The 17,448-nt window shown below is 38.6% G+C and overlaps 1 protein-coding gene across 4 annotated transcripts in view; it reads left to right on the top strand.

The window, feature by feature from the left end:
- MME (membrane metallo-endopeptidase) overlaps nucleotides 1–17,448 on the top strand; it is a 58,001-nt gene that overhangs the window by 4,967 nt on the left and 35,586 nt on the right. For 3 of the 4 annotated variants that reach the window (XM_014945795.1, XM_014945797.1, XM_014945794.1), the window contains exons 2-8: nucleotides 2,816–2,985; nucleotides 4,411–4,446; nucleotides 12,116–12,277; nucleotides 13,379–13,459; nucleotides 14,200–14,295; nucleotides 14,401–14,519; nucleotides 15,497–15,562. In XM_014945795.1, the coding sequence (XP_014801281.1) occupies nucleotides 2,826–2,985; nucleotides 4,411–4,446; nucleotides 12,116–12,277; nucleotides 13,379–13,459; nucleotides 14,200–14,295; nucleotides 14,401–14,519; nucleotides 15,497–15,562 (720 nt within the window). In that variant the 5' untranslated portion in view covers nucleotides 2,816–2,825. Of the gene's footprint in view, nucleotides 1–2,574; nucleotides 2,614–2,815; nucleotides 2,986–4,410; nucleotides 4,447–12,115; nucleotides 12,278–13,378; nucleotides 13,460–14,199; nucleotides 14,296–14,400; nucleotides 14,520–15,496; nucleotides 15,563–17,448 lie in introns of those variants that run through there. The other variant, XM_014945796.1, reaches the window with a different exon arrangement.

Genomic DNA, 17,448 nt, shown 5'->3' with positions numbered 1-17,448 from the left:
CCGCGGCGCCGCCCAGCGGAGCCGGAGCCCTCGCTCGGGTGGGTTTCCAGCGGCAGCAAGGCTCTGCTGCCGAGCGCCGTCCGCTCCGGGCCCACGAGTGGGGCTCACTGGCGTGACGAGCCGTGCGTGGCACTCAGTCGCCCTTACTGGCTGCTGCTTGCTTTTACCGCGCCTGGGGGTAGCTCATCTGCACGCTTTATGCTACGGAAGTTATTAAAAAAAACCCCACCTATTCTTGTGCCAGTCTACATTTTCTGTAGAGACTACACTCCGAACCACATAAGCCACAAATCGATTTTTAACATACACATCCCAAAAAGTAAAGCTAATGTATTAACTCCCTATGCCACCTGGACCAGGATCAGTCAAAGTAATTCCAGTGGTCTGTTGTATCTAAGCTTTAGTAGGCAGAGGGGATCACAAAAGCATTAAGAGAAAAGAAGAAAACCATAATACCTAGGCTTATATCTGCTTAAATTATTCTTCTACTTTTGCTGTGCTTGCAATTAGCACATAAAGCCTTTACCTGGTGTTCGTCAGTGCAGATGGGTTAAGTTCTCTAAATAACTAGAAGTAAAAATTACTCAGTGGGATGCCTTTAAGCATGAGGAACGCTCCTGCAGGAACAGAAAGATTAGCTCACATGGAAAAACTTAGCTGACTGCAAGGAACATATTTGCACGTGAAAGGTACAGTTTTTCTTGCTGCTCTGATGAACTGTGTTTTCAGTGCTCTAAAGACACCATGACAGTCAGATGATAATTTCTTAAATTAGGGTCCAAGTATTCAGAGGATTCTGGGGACTGGTCAGTATTTAGTCAATACAAAGAACATCTTTTGCTGCTTAATATGACTGGTAGTGAGAAGGGTATAATGGTTAATTTGCTTTTTTATTATCTATTAATTTATGGCTTATGGCTTATCTATTAATTTGCAAGGCAAATTTCCCTACATGGCTCTTTGTTTTACATGGTTCTATGGGACTTCAGTCCTGTGTCTCAGAAACCAGTTGCTGATTTAACCAATAACCTACTCATAAGAGAAAAATAGCAGCTCATGAGGAACATGAAAGCAGTTATAATGGTCCCTGTAGGTTTAGAAAGCAGAGGCTGGGCAGACCTTGCAGGGTTCCAGCTGCCTGAGCTATGGAAGACCTGTGATTCTGGCACTGCCAGTCACTCCATGCATCTTGTTGTCCAGGGAGTGGTGGCAAAAAAAGTGAGATGAGACACTGACATAAAATATTCTCTCATTCATTTAAAGAAACAGTGTTCGTGTGATAGTATCCAAGGATCCACCGAGACAGGTATTGTGTAAACTTGTGGAACACAAAACCTCTGTTCACTTGGGTCCGTAATACCGAGATACTTGACAGCTTTATTTTATTCATGAACATACACACTTCAGTGACATGTTTTTGCAGTGGAGGAGCTGGCACTGCAGGTGAGGTAGACATCAAAGAGGAAGAGATTACTGGAAACTAGTGAAAAGGAATCAGGCAGAAACAGAAGGTCCAGAGGAAAAACAAAGGCTGTATATCTGAAAGATTGTGGCAGCTTGAGACAAAGATTAATACAAGCCAGCAATACAGTTAAAAGAGTTTAAAATAATTAAGTTCAAGTCTTAGACCTAAGCGGATGCGGAAACTGAGAAGGATTCCCTTAGTGGTGTTACACTCACTTACAAAGAGTGGGGAAGAAATGGTGTGATGAATGGAAGAGGACTTGAATGCCCTGACCTGCACCACTGGTTGACCTTCTTGTGAGGGGTATGGTGAATGTAGGTGTTTCTGTTATTTATCCCACTGGAACTCTCATATTCTTCCCCATTGAGTGGAAAGGGTATGTACTGTATCTGTGGATGTAAAGATCCCAAGGAAATGCTATGAAAAAAAAACTGTTGAGTTTTCATGGTGGAATACCGAAGAAAAAAACCTGCTGTATGTATAGGAATTTGAATCTCTGTCAGCAGGGGAAAGTCTGGCCCTAAATAAATGGGAGCACACAAAGAGAGAGCAAAGAACTGTAGAACAGCAGTAGTGCAGAAACGTGGCCAAATTACTTCTAAAGAGCAACAGAAATACAATCTTAAAATCTATTGCATATACATTCCATGAGTGAGTTTGAGTCCATTCACACTCCTACCAGTTTTGCATAATATATGTATTATAGTTACTCCTAATGTGTTCTAACCTCAAAAGAGTGGACTTGGTCACACTTCTTTAAAAATGACTGTGAAGACTCACTATCTTCACTGTGAATTTGACAGGCTCCCAACAGAGCCTCAACCTTTTTTTTTCTATTTTTAGAGACAGCTGTAAAGCTGTAGTCAAGAATTGCTTACATAATATTTTTAAAAATGACAGCGAAGCACAATGGCATATTTTGACCTTTGGCATTAGATAAGTAATTGGCAGATTAAGTTAATTTTTATTCAAGCAGGGAGAGTTGCTTTTTGCTTGCTTGTGAACTCCTGTACCATCATACAAGATTAAACCACACAAGTAGGTTTTAAAAATAGGTTTGGTTAATTAGCCTCCCTCTTCTATTCGGTGGCCTCTTCACGTGAAGAAAGACCACTCTTCTGTTATCTGTGAACGACAAGTAGCTCATGGTACGTACTTGTGTGTGTGTGTGTGTGTGTGCATGAGAGAAGGAGAGAATTTTTGATTTCATGACTGACATTCTAATAGTGTTACAAATACTTTGAAAACTCACCCAGAAAACATATTTGTTACTGTGCAGTTGAGGAGCCACTTTCAAGACTTATGGCTCAGCGTTAAGTCCTCCAGTGAATTTTCCCTTTTCCTTTTCAGACGCTGGGTTATGGGCAAGTCAGAAAGCCAGATGGATATAACTGAAATGAATACTCCAAAACCAAAGAAGAAGCTGCGATGGAGTGGCCTGGAGATAGGGCTAACTGTTCTAGTGATTCTGCTGGCTATTGTAGCCATCACAATGATAGTTCTGTACGCAACGTATGACGGTGAGTGCGCTTAAACTGTCTTTGAATGTACAAATACATATGAATATAAAAGTATTTTAAGAAAGTACCAAAAAATGCTTTCATAACTAGAATCCAGTTATTAGTAAAAAAAATTGAAGTTGCACTATATTAAAATGTTGCATCAGAAAAGACTGCCTTGCATAGTATATATAGCTGTACTACATAAAACATTTAAGAAAATAAAATAATGAGGTCAGCTTAGAATTATTTGCCCAATAATAGAAAATTGTACCTTACCCAGTGTATAAAATTATATGATTAATAACTGCTACATCCTAACCACATTTTATATGTATGTCACTAGACAGTATGTCACAATTACCTGAAGTGTAAAGTTGCACCCACACTTATTGCTGGACAAAAAGCACAAAACTGCTTTTTTTCAAGCAGAGACTACCACTACTTCATGTGAACAATATCTAAACTCAAAACATCTCCTGCTCTGACTTAGCAGTACTTCTGTTTGCAATTAATGCTTCTGTAAGCAAAAACCTCTACAAAACACAACAATGCTGAAGAAAACCAAACTCCAGTGCTTCCTCCTGTATATACATGGAAATCTTATTTTCTGCTTTTATGGGCGGTTGCGGCAAGGACTTCTAGTGAGTGTACTCATACTGAGAGGTTTTGTGATTCAGCAGGCAAAGCAAAATATTTAAAAATAATTCCATTCAGGGGTAAATACCCTGATAATTTTTGGAAAAGCTAATACAGAGAAGCTAAAATTTCCATTTGGGGTCAAACTAGAATGTTTCCCTACACTGCAAATGAAATGCTTTGTTTCATTTTAAAGTACTTATTAATTTTGTTTAAACATTTTATTATAGTCTGGTTCAATTATGGAATGGAAAAATGCCGTAAGTCTGAAGTCTTATGAAGTCTGAAGCCTCAGACTTCAGAAGTCTCTGAGACTGAAGTTTTACAAGGAAACTTTTTCATGTTCCTGAATCTTGTATTTTGTTTAGAAGACTTCAGAGTGAATGTCTCAGAATTTTCAATTAATTCCTCCAAAATCTTTTTGTCATTGAAGGGCACTGCTAAATTCAAACTGACTTTGCAACTGCCTTCAGTCCATGTGCTATTTTTCTCTAAATTTCTTCTTTGTTATAAAAATAACATTTTGCCCACCTCTAATTGATTGATAGAACATTTTCTTCTGATGACTACAGAAATTCTACATTATGAGTGTCTAGTACAGAATGACCCCAAAGGGATGAAAATGATGGTATTTTTTATAGCCTGATCCTATAAATACTCACTTGCTGAGTGTAAGGTGTCCGTTCATCTTTATATTACTCTAAAATGCAATTCTAAAGTGACCACTAATGAAAATAATATTTACAGTAGGTTTTATTACATTGACATTCAGTAAAGAATTAAGAATGTGATTGTATCCTCTTTTAGATGGGATCTGCAAGACATCAGACTGTATAAAATCAGGTAAGAATGAAAATATATACCTTTTAAATTAATTTATATTTTTTTAAACAAGAATACCAGCGTGTAATGTTCCCATCTAAGCACAGACAAGTATGAGACACTGTGGTACTGCTAACCCAAATAATTTTCTTAGCGTATTTCTTCTGCAAATGTAAAATCTTGTGATGTGATATTGTCAGATCTTACAAAGTCATCAGGGTTTGTCTAGTTTAAGACTTAGAAACAGGCTCTCCAAAGAATGCCTCCAGCTTCATAAAATGCTCTAAGTCAATCAGAAGATGGTTCTTCACACACTCACCTCCAAGTCAGAATTCAAGCAGAGGCTGTGTCTCTGAAGAAGGTACATAAAAAGAAAGTCTTGATCATTGGTAGCCATTAAAGATGCCATTCTACTGGTTGAGAAAAAAAGTCTGACAAGCTAACTTCATCCTTCAGTAAAAACTCCAGTAAAAATTCTTAGTTTGCAACCTGGTCTGAACTCTGCTAGAAGGCTACTACAGTGCATCAGAGAAATGCTGAGTTCCATACTATGCATTCTCTTGTAGTATGTATCCTCCCTTCTCCCTCACCTATAGTTCTTTTATCCTTTCTGGCTTCTCCTCTAATCAATTAATACTGGTTTCCTTTCCTTACCTAATCTACTTCTAAATGTCCTCATTTAGATCAATTAATGCTGGTTTCCTTTCTTTGCCTAATGTACTTCTAAATGTCCTCATTTTCTTTATAACATTTCCTCCACCTCATTAATACAGACTGATCCTGGGCTCAGAAGCAGCCTCTCTCATTCCTGAAGAATTCCTCAAAGAAGCATTTAGCTGACTGCGCCAACATGTGTGTCAAAGGGGCTCTCTGCTAGCTCTGTCCTGCTTCCTCCTTTAATGCTATTTTCCATGGTCAAACAGATGACAGTTCTTCATGCCCTTGCAGCAGTCTTCTCCAAATCAGGAGAGCCCTACATTGCCAGTGTATAATCACCTTGTTACAGCTGCATACCCCTCTAACAGATCTCTTGCTTATGTGTTCTTTCTGAGAAGCTTCTGAAGATGGGACACCTGAAACTACTCTCTTGGTGTTACTTTCTGGCAGGTATTCCTGTTTTGCTTTCTCCACCCCTGTAGAATAACGTGGCCACACAGTTCACAAAGGCTGTGGCCCAGTCACAGAGGGTGGCAAGAAATCTAAAATGGAAGGTCAGAACATGAATAATTTCCCAGCACCCACACTGTGACCTCTCGCTTACCAAGCAATCATCCTGCATTTTGTTCAACCGTGGTAACCTCCCATTGAAAAGTATCATAAATATTCTAATAGCTTTGTGTTATCTTCACATCAAGTGGAACTTGTAACTTCTATGTAGATTCTGTACATCGTGACTGGCCCCTCTGGAAGTTAAGAGGGAAGAGAGCTCTAAGAAAAGCCAGAGACCCAGTATGTCAACAGGAGACACAGGAAAGGTGGTGAGGAGTCATAAAGGATTTGACAGTCAACATGCAAGAAAAATCCACGTGCTTGCAAGCTAAAGTATATGTAATTTAAGTAGAGTTGCTAAGGAATCTGAGGTGCATGACACCCCATGGGAGGCTTCCAAAAGGCCCCATTTAGATGTGCAAACATGCCAGAAACAGTGTAGAAAGATGATCATATTGGTTTCCTTACTTCCATAGGACTACTTCGTTTAGGTCTCATTTTAGACAGTAGCCAAAGTAGCCAGGGTAGTTGCCCTCAGTCCTGCTGGAGTCATCCATTACTGAAGGTCCAAGCAGTCCGTTGTCTCAATAACTGCATATTGTCATCAGCACAGTCTAAGTATCTTCAAGGATTTATTTAAGGTGGTCATGGCTGTCATTTAATTACACTTCAGGGTGTTTTTCTGCCACCATGAAAGCTCATGTTGTGATTTGAAAAACGATCATATTATTTATCTACTTGATTTTTTAAAATCTCTGATGATGCTCATTTTCTGCTCAATATTTATGCATATCTGTTAAAAAGAAGTTAAGATAGGCTGTGTAATGATGAGTGAACTTAAAAAGGAAAAGCAGTAAGAAGTTTGGAGAAATAAGGCATAATGTAAACTGAAGATCTAGCAAGAAGTGGCTAAATAAAGCAGAACAGTTGTACTCTTTTAGGCTTCTCTTAAAAGATCTAACAGCATGCAAATATTTAAGGAAATAAATAAACATTCTTACCAAATGTTAGATTCTCAATACAGAAGTAAAACTGGGAAGACATTATAGTAAGGACATTGAGGGGAAAAATGGCAGGCTTACAACATTACAGAACAGGGTGAAGAAGGAGCATCTTTAAAAAATATAAATTGCCTCAATTCAACAGAGATAATCACAGTGAGGCACTGGTGAGGCTGCATGTTGAATACTGTGTTCTGTTTTGAGCGCATCGCTGTAAGAAAGACATTGAGTTGCTGGAGCGTGTCCAGAGAAGGGCAATAAAGCTGGTGAGGGGTCTGGAGAACAAGTCTGATGAAAAGCAGCTGAGAGCACTGGGGTTTTTCAGTCTGGAGAAAAGGAGGCTGAGGGGAGACCTTACCACTCTCTACAATTACCTGAAAGGAGGGTGTAGTGAGGGGGTGTTGGTCTCTTCTCCCAAGTAACAGGCAATAGGACAAGAGGAAATGGCCTCAAGTTGTGCCAGGGGAAGTTTAGATTAGATACAAGGAAAAATTTATTCACCAAAAGCACTGTCAGGCATTGGAACAGGCTGCCCAGCGAAGGTGGTAGAGCTGCCATCCCTGGGGATATTTAAAAGATGTGTAGAGGGACATGATTTAGTGGTACATGGCAGTGTTAGGTTAATGGTTGGACTCTATGATCTTTAAAGTCTTTTGCAACCTAAACAATTCTATGATTCTATAAAATACAAAATGAAAAAAAAGGGTAGATAGACTAAAATGTCCCCAAAATAGAAATCTACAGTTTGTTTCAAATGTTACAATCTCTTTGGATTTTTCATTAAATACAGCTTTATTTTATTGATTCATTTACTCACCGTCATCTGCCCCGTATTCTACGAATTGTCTAGTTCAAACAGTACAAGAATAAGTCTAACAGAAATGGTAAGAATTCAGTCTCAAAACATGTAAAATGCTAGAGTGATGCTATAAATGTATTCTATCAAAGTGTTTCCTACTGGGAGGAGAATGAGCTGTTTGACATCACAGAGGTTTTCTGTAATCTGCATTCTGCTGTCCCTATGTAGGACATGAAAACTGAGCCACTGCAGCCAGAGGAACTACTCCTGTGGGTAACTACTGCTACGTGTGCTGGAACTGCACACTCCAGCCTGGAACACATAAAATTTACAACCGGGCAAAAGACAGGTTTTGTAATTTACCAGGTGTTAATACTTTATGGTATTTACATACCATACTGTAAGAGTCCTCAGAGGCAACCAGTGTATCTGATTGAATTTATAATTTAGAATTAAGTTTTAGCTGTGGGTCTATACCTCATAATAAGATCTGAACAGATGCAAAAGCAATGATGTCAAATGCAGGAAGCAGGGAGCCCCCACATAAAGTTCAGATATGCTAGCCATTACAGAACTATCAGTTCCAAATAGGGCATCTGTCTGTAAATGATATAGAGTGGATAGCTGTAAGCAAAGCTGGGAATAACCAGCTTGAATTTAAAATTGTTATTTATTAACTGAGCCAGGATTTCCATGTCCCACCGCAGTATAATGCATTTAAGGTAGAAACTGCCATTGAAGTGCAGGGCCTTCTCCACACTTCCTACAGTCAGGTTACGAAAAGCGGAGGCAAGTGTTGGTAAGGACATAATAACCTAGAAGACCTGTTTAAATAGGTGGTCACTAGAGTGAGTGATTTTTCTGCTCCAGAAACAGAACACTGTGAACTAGAAGCCCAGAATGGTTAGCTGGCATCTGCTCAGGCCTTCAGTGCTCAAAGAGCTTCAAAAATAGTTCAAAGAGTTTGACAGAATTATATAATTTAATAACAAAATAAATTAATATTTTAAAAATGCAATGTAAAGTGCTTAAACCAGAGAAATAAATTGTATTATTGCTGTTTAATAATAGTATTACTGGGATGAGTCTACAAGTTTAACATTACTTTAAATCAGGATTTTGTAACAGTTCATCTTTAATTTGACTGTTTCTTCTAGACCACGTAGGATGACATACAGGAAAGATTAGACAGATACAGATAGAAAGCAAGAAGCACTAACTTTGGAAAATTGTGGAAATTGTATTTCAAGAAATATGATTGGGAATAGACATTAAGTGAAATGGCAATGCCTTACACCAGAACCGACCATACTGTGACAGGTTTTTGCAATTAAGTTCAAAATTTTGCAATAGGTATAAGCCACTGAAAAAGAATGAAGTGCAGATACTAACAGAATTTATAGTACATTTAATAAAGGACCTTCAAATAAATGACCAGAAGAAAAACTGTAATGAAAATTCAATTGGTTATACACAGGGTAAAATATCAGTAACTGCATAAAAATGTTATCAAGGTTTGTGAAATCCTTTGCAGTGTGGGACATGAATATACCATGTAATTTGTACGTTTGAACATTTTTTGATAAGCTGACATACTCTCTGCTAATTTTCTTGAGCTCAGACAGCACAGACTGATGAGAATAGGGAATTTTGATATCTCTCATATCAATTTTACCTAGGTAAGCATATTGTGTTTCTCCTATATACTGCCCAGGTCACTGGTTATGTCAGCTTATATTACTTTATTTGTAAGCTATTAAAGCAACAACTGGTAATCAGGAGTACTACATTAAAATGAATCATTAAAAGAAACTGAGATTAGGCTCTACATTCTTCAGTGACAGGAAACTGAATGAACAAGTGAAAATAGGAACAAACCCAAACATTGGTTTATCAAAGCAATACTGAGGACTAATGACAAGTATACTATGGATTATTTGTATGTGTATGAATCGACCTGTATTATATTAACAAAATATTCATCAGTCTCACAGTTATTATTGCCAGAGCAAAAACGTCTCTGTGTACAGCCATGAACTTAACATCAAGCTTCTCTGGACACAAGTATCAACTTATAAATAACGTGGAGCATGCTTAGGATTCTGTCCAGCCTAATTGGTCCCACTGACTTTGAAGAGGAAATTCATATGTCATTATGCTTCTGGGCTTGGTTGATAGTAAAATCATATTTGATTGATTTTAATATATCCATGGTATCAGCCAAATTGGTTACCTTGTGGTTCAGATGTGCAAATTACACTCTTTAGTATTCTTGAGGATACTTAATACATGTATTTTGCACAAAGCCCTAAGTCAAAGACTACAGTTCCCATGACTGAGCTTGTTCTGTTATGTTTGCAGTATTTAAAATTCAATGATTAGCTAATATTGGTTATCCTGGACTTTACAGGAGAAACATTATGATAGATGATTGGTTTTGTGTCACAGTAGTAGGTAAGGAAGATTAAACCTATACTGACTACAAATAGAGCAGCCTGATTCCGTTGTTAAAGCAAGGTTTGATATTACATAGACTGTTAATAATTTCTCACATTTAAGCGAGACATGGATTTCGCATTGTTTTCTTTTGTTGTTTTGGGATTTATGTTTTTTTTTAAAGTGACAAGACAGTGGGGTAAGAGCCATTTTTTCTTGGTGTCAGAGATTCCTCTATCCTACCACTACTTTTTGGCAGGGCTGGCAGACTGCTCTGAATGAGCCAGCTATGATGTCCGGTGCTGGCTATTAAAGTCTTTGTTGCTGGATTAACACAAGCCAAAATAATCCTAGGGACCCTGCTGCCCTTCAGATGCTGCCCCAGTCTAGCTGAGAGATTTGTAAGGATACCCTTAAAACAAGAGTAGTTAGTAATAATTAGCAATCTTCCTCTTTTACAGCAAATAGATGGAGCTAGGTGCACAATAAAGTGCACCATTCAAAACATTCCCCTTCTCCTGAATGAAATAGGACAAACTAGACAGAAACAAGAACCAGAGTTTACAGAATCATAGAAGAGTTGGGGTTGGAAGCGACCTCTGGAGATCACATCCAAAGGGCCTGCTAAAGCAGGGTCAACTAGAGAAAGTTGCTCAGGATCTTGTCCATCAGGTTTTGATTATTTCCCAGATCGAGACTTTGCAACTTCCCTGGCAACCCATTTCAGTGTTTGACCACCCTTACAGTAAGAAGTTTTTTCTTACGTTCAAAAGGAATTTTTTTTTGCTTATTTCCCTATGGATCCATTGCCTCTTGTCCAAGTTTACAGGCAGAGGGGAAATTCCTTGCTCTAACAGACTGCACAGTAGGACCGGATACTTGGCTTTCTCAAGAATGGGTAAAAAGCACGTGTCAAACTTAGTAAAAACATGAGTGAATTTCACAATCTCTGGCTGTTGGCATGATCCTGTATCCTTTCAAACTGAAGTCAGCCAGCCATTGTCTTCAGAAGGAAAAGAATCAGGTGCTAGACACTGTACCTATTTCCACAGTGGTTTTTTATGCTATTTAAGCAGTCTAAAATTGAAAATGCATGTGTTCATGGCTTCCAAGCACTGGAGCATTGTAAAACCAACAGATGTTGGCCTAAAATATAACACTTTTAAGCCAACTGAAGATCCCAAGAAAAATGAGGGGGGAGGGCAGGAAAGGCAAGTCAACATAAATACTACATAGCCTGTCTATCCAGCTCTCATTTCCACCACTATAACGATGTGGAAAATATTCAAAGTACTGGAGAAATAACTATAAATATTTGTCTCACCCATGTGGAAGGAATGAACACTTGAAATCACAAGCCTCACCATTTACTAAAAATAATGACTGAAAAATGGGAAGGATATTCAGTATCCTGGGAAATTCAGAGGTATCACTAGCTCCTGCTTGACTCTAAGCATCTCTCCTTTCTGTGAGAGACGTTCTGTTCGCATACTAGGGATGAAAGCAGTCTAGGTAGAAGAGGAATACAAAAAAGAAAAAGCATGGAAGGTTTATGAACAGGAGCTTGGAATCTCTCATCAAGGAATCAGATTTCACTAGAGAATCCCGTGTCACTATCAGTCAGTGACCCGTTAGTCTTTGATGAGCCACTTCAAGAGGGTCAATAAGGACAGCAAGAGACAGCATCCATTCTAGAATAAAATGTGGAATAAGTCTAAAAAATCTAAAAATAAGTCTTAAAATCTACATTCAGGAAAGCATTAATAGGAAGACTTTCTTGACAAGAACTTGAATAGTACAACAAACTCATTACTTCATTGAAATAGACCGGATTCAGCTGAGCCCACATCATACTTAATTACTTAAATTACATTACAGTGGGTACTTAAGCTCTGATATGTTGTGTGCTTTTAAATTCATCACATTTCAATACAAAGAATTGTAAGTCAATAAATGAAACATCTTCATTTTATTTAAAATGGAGCAACTACTCACAGAGAGTAGGAACATTAGAGTCAGTACCCATCAGTAAACACAGGCAACAGAAAAGATATATGTTATGGGCAGTAAAGGAATAATAATTTGTTACTCACTGATATTTTGTTTGGTCTAGAACATTCAAGTAGGCTTAAGCCTATTCTAAACTAAAGGAAATATATTTATGACTTCCCTCTTCAGAGCAAACAAATGTATTCATTTATTTTCTCTAAAAATTTTTTATGCCTTGATTTGTTTCGTATTACAGCAGCCCGAATCCTGGAGAACATGGACACCACTGCAAAGCCTTGTGATGATTTTTACCAATATGCCTGTGGAGGATGGCTTAAGAGGAACGTCATTCCAGAAACCAGCTCCCGTTATAGTAACTTTGACATTTTAAGAGACGAACTAGAAGTTGTTTTAAAAGGTCAGTGGGGTTTATGTTTGTGGACTATATAAAGTTTCTTCTTTGGCTTACATGTTATTCTAATAAGATGTGGTTGTCTAGCAAAGCTTAAAATACTACCAAATATTTCAGTTTCTTTGTGCTTGATTCAGGACAAATCTACCAGAAATTGTTTGCTTGGAGAATGTTGTGGAAGTTATGCTGTTGTGTCTGACTCTGGAGCGGAGTTGACCAGTCCTGACCTGTCTGGTATCTGGACTCCATGTGCTCATCTGCATATTATAACAACTGAAATCCGTATCATTACCCTCATACGCTAACACCAGCAGCCAAGCTAGGTGAAGAAGAAGGAAGTGTGTCTAGGTCAGATGAAATGCTGGAACTTGCTCTCTGGCAGCCCTATGTCCTGCATATTTGTATTCCATCAGCTAAATCTCAAAGAGCAGGCCAACGATTTTCTAACTAGTCACATGATAAACTTACAAATATTTCTTGCAGCTGAGGACATCATCTGTCAATGCAGGAAGTCCGCAGGCAAGCCAGCCAGGCAGGATCAGGCAGCAAGGTACAAGGCCAGATCCAGCGATACCTACAAGAGCATGGGCAGGGGGGGCTGACCTGGACTGCACAGGGTGGAGACACCAGATGAAGTTTCTTACAGCTCAGACCACACCTTGAACACAAACAGCTAAACTCCTGGCTGTAGTGAAGAGACTGCAGATTAAAATTACAGGAAAAGATGGTTACAGGCTGGTCAATGCAGTTAGAGCCTGCTGGTACATTTAGGCCCTGACAGCAGTTCTCTTCATACAATAGCTTGGTCACCTAACAACTGTCCCTGAAAAGTCAGGGTATTTGTATTTTGCCAAGGGTGATTGATCCAGAGATTATTTACCTGACTCATTTATGCTCAACGTAATAGCACAGACTGATATAATTGCAAACCACATAATCTTCAGAGCTTTTTCCCCTCAGCTTTTGAAAGGCAAAGCTTCCCTGGAATCTGAGATGGATGGGGAGCACTTATCATCCACCCTCTGGTCCTCAGGATGGTATCCTCTATGATTCCTTCAGTATCTTTCCAATTAAGACCAGGTATTATATATTTGCTGTGTGTTTCAGATGTCCTTGACGTACCAAGCAATAATGATATAGCAGCAGTGCAGAAGGCAAAAACTCTGTACAGATCATGCATAAATGAAAGTAAGTGTCTCTTGAATTTACTGCATGTAGGATATATAAATACCATCCAAAGAATCCCATCTTCTAAGCCAGCTATACCTATAGCCTCCTAGTTTCTCTGTATAATTTTCAGAAATTCTTAGTGAAAACTAAAATGTATCCATTCTATAGAGTCAACTAAGAATGTCAGCAGTAAAATTAGTACTGCTTCTCCTGGTTTACTTGCTTTGATATTTTAGGTGAGATTGTATTACTCTTCAGTTACCAGTTTGCTGCAGATATTTAATCTCGAATCATCTCAGTTAAATATGAGTTACTTTCTTTTGCAGAAATTATCACGGATAATGTGAAAAATAATTGGCACACCAGGCTCCTAGAAAGACGTGGAGATAATTTATTTCAAGAATTTGAGTTAGATGCTGTCAGTAGAATGAGGAGCAGTAAAACAGTTAGCAGTGCTTCCTAAATCGCATGTTTTTATAATGTTATTATTACTTCTCAATACTATTTTTTAAGCTATCTGCAGTGTGAAAATACAATCGTTCTTCTATGGTTGCAAGGATTTGCACAGGCTGTTTGCAGTCATGACTGAAACATGTTTTAAAATTTAACACTAAAGCACAGTCATACATTGGAGCATACTCCTATTGTGGTGGTGGTGAAAACATATTTCTCAGCTTCATTATTCTGAGCAAATTATAGTAGTATAACATTTGTGTGGTTTAAAATGGTCTGGTAACTCATTTTATTTTTTCCAAAAGCTACTATTGATAGCAGAGGTGGAAAGCCTTTAATCAGCTTATTGCCAGATGTATTTGAATGGCCTGTAACAACAACTAACTGGGATTCTTCCTATGGTAAGATAATCTGTGTTTATTTCCTTTACAGTTAAAATGTCTAAATTTTTGCACTTTTCACTGCTTATCAAAAATAGAGACTGAGTGTACCTTTCATTTGCTTAGGTGCTGCTTGGACAGCTGAGACAGCTATTGCACGGCTGAACTCCAAATATGGAAAAAAGGTCCTTATTAATTTTTTTGTTGGCACAGATGATAAAAATTCCTCAGCACATATCATTCATGTAAGTTTTCCTGGGTCACATTGCCTTGTTACTCATAGAAGTGCAGAGAAATAACTAGAAACATAGAGATACATTAACAGAGTAAGTTGTAGATGAATTTGTGAATCTATGTAGTTTTCAAATTAAAATTACCAGTTTCATGGTGCACTGTCAGTTCTCAAAGTTAACGTCTTTACTTTGTGCACTCATACAGTTATTCTCAGTGAAATGAGAATGAAGGAGACATATATAGACATACATTCACAATTTATGTATACATTGGACAGAAGACAGACATGATCTACTTATATATGTATGCAAGCAAATAAGTAAACATGATTTCCTTACCATATACTTCAGACAGAAAGCTCTGTCACTGAAAACCTGGGCTACAGTCCCAAATGGCAGAAAGCCCACAAAAGGAGTTGTGCTTTTACAAGGTATTCAGATGCCAAAGTGCTATCGGGACCTGCAGGCAGCTGGCACAGATAGGAAATTTGCATAAGGAGTATGTTGAGAGTGCCCAGCGTGTAAATGTAAGACAATCTCTGAAAATGGAAAATCCAGAGGAAGACAATATTACGTTTGGTGAATCTTAAGCATTTATTCCTGAGATGCAACAGTTCCAAGAGCAAAGGTCTAATCTTTCTTGTCAATGGATAGATAGATCCTTGACTACTTTGCATGTGCAAATTTCAAAGGTGCAGTAAGTGCCTTGCCTGTCCGTGGACTGTTCTGCCTTCTGTACACCCACTGTTTTCACGCTGGTTACACGTAGCACACATTGTTCAGCAACACAAAAGAGAAGACTGAAGAGACAGACAAAAAGTATAAGGAGAGTGAATTAAAGGAGGGCAACAGGATGAGAGAGAAATTCTCCTGTGGCCAGAAGATAATTTGGCAAGGGTCACATCAGCAACCTGTAATTGACCGAAGAATAGTACAATACGACGCCATTTTGTCCTTAAGCACTTTTTAATTCTTATTTGAATTTATAGATTGATCAGCCTGGGCTTGGCCTGCCTTCTCGGGACTACTACGAATGCACGGGTGCATACAAAGAGGTAAGAAGCAGCTGACAGATCACTGACTACATTTTAGAAGTTTTAGCCTGTATTTTCAAGGCAGACATATCCTCAAGAGTGGGGATAGGCAGAGAGCAGGAATAGTCTTTCCCCAAAGACATTTCAATGCGTCCTCTTGGAAGCATCACTGGGAGAACTGGGGAAACTGGAATAGAAAGGTAATAATGATGAGCATTTAAACAAGGTTGAGCTGCAGGTGAGAACTGCATGTGTGAGAGACTGGAGAAAGAAGCTCTAACATGGTTAAGTGTGCAAGAAGTCAAGAGAGCCAAAAGGGAAATGAACAGGATTCAGATAAAGGAGATTAAGGGCAAGTAGAAATAAGTTAGGTAAGAATGGGAGGGAGTGTAACAAGTGTCCTGAAGGTGAGGTGCTGTAATTATAGCATAAATGTTAGTGACCTAGTTTGATCTTCCTGGCTGCACTAGTAGCCACGGGGTTTTTGTCTAGGCTCCAGTTGTCAGTATGTACCAATTGTCTCTGCACTGGCTGAGAAGAATGCATGTTCCTCTGGCATCACTACATTCTGGACATCTCAAACTGTCTCCCTTCCTGTTCCCCCTTCCCTTCTCTTCCATTCCTCTTGTTATCACTGAATATACATGTGGAAGAAAAGTAGTAGCTTTTCCACACAATTCCTGTATGATTATGCAAAGTCAGAAGAGGAACAGCTACTTGACTTTTTGGGCCCTCTTGGAAAGAAATAAACATGACACAATTTAGCTTTGTTGCACAGCTTCTGCCAGGCTTCACAGCTGAATCAAGAGGCACCTCATAACTGTCAAAAGTTGTACTAAGACAGAATATGAGTGTTTATGGATCACCCCGTTCTGTCACTACAAAAAGAATGCTGTTTATGAACTACGATCGACTGATGTCGATTGGCAAGTGGTGCAGGTGTCAGTGGAGTCCAGATGGACTAATCATATCACTAATGGGCTTAGAAAGAAAAGAAGGACCATTCAGAACCAGGCACGCTTTTCTGCATGAAAGATCTGACAAGATCACAGTCCCTTAAGTCACCTGCTGACTAAAATGCAGCAGCTAAAGTAGGTAATATCGTAGAAGTTGCTTCAGATACCTAAAATCTGTCATGGTTTTCTTTAATTCATGTTTAGTTATTATTTGTACACTTTTTCATTAACCTGTTTGCACTGACACCATGTATCCCTTATTGCTAATCTTCGACGTGCTTTAAGTCCTTGAGAGCTGAAGTGTATGTATTTGCTGAAGTCATGTCGTAGCCGAAACTGCTACCAGAGTAACCTTTAATTAGACAGTTTTCTTCTGTGTAATTAAATGGAGAAGCAATAAGCATACAAAATGTTCTGGTTTTGTAGGTATTTTGCTGACATGCTAACAGTTAATACTGTAATACTGATTACATTTAATTACAGATCATATGCTAATAAAAACAATTATTACCGTATTAACTGTTCAGTTACACTCTTATCACGATATGGCCTTTAGGAGCTGGCTCATGTATCCCAGTTTGCTCCCTTCCTTGTATTACATGGGCTGCAGCACTAAACCACAATTCCTGTTCTAATCTCTGACCTACCAGAAAGCATGATACTGCCTTCCACTGCTGGAAAGTAGAGGAAGCATTTTTGAAAAAACAGATTAATCACTGAAAGGCAGATTCATAATATTCTTTCAAGGAGGAGACGTTCCTCTTTTCAGTCCCTGTGTTCTGATAGCAGCCTTTTCTTGGCTTTGTTTCCTGCTGTGTCATTCTACTCTTTGAACTGTACATAGCAAACAAGATATCTGCCTCCTGCACTTTAACCTCTGGCTTTGTCAGGACTCCCCATCACAAAGCTACAAGTGGAATCTGTGAACAAGATATTTTTACAGTCCTTTTC

Source organism: Calidris pugnax, unplaced genomic scaffold (genome assembly GCF_001431845.1).
Source record: "Calidris pugnax isolate Ruff unplaced genomic scaffold, ASM143184v1 scaffold111, whole genome shotgun sequence".
Lineage (NCBI taxonomy): Eukaryota > Metazoa > Chordata > Aves > Charadriiformes > Scolopacidae > Calidris > Calidris pugnax.
This window is presented reverse-complemented; position numbering and strand designations above follow the sequence as displayed.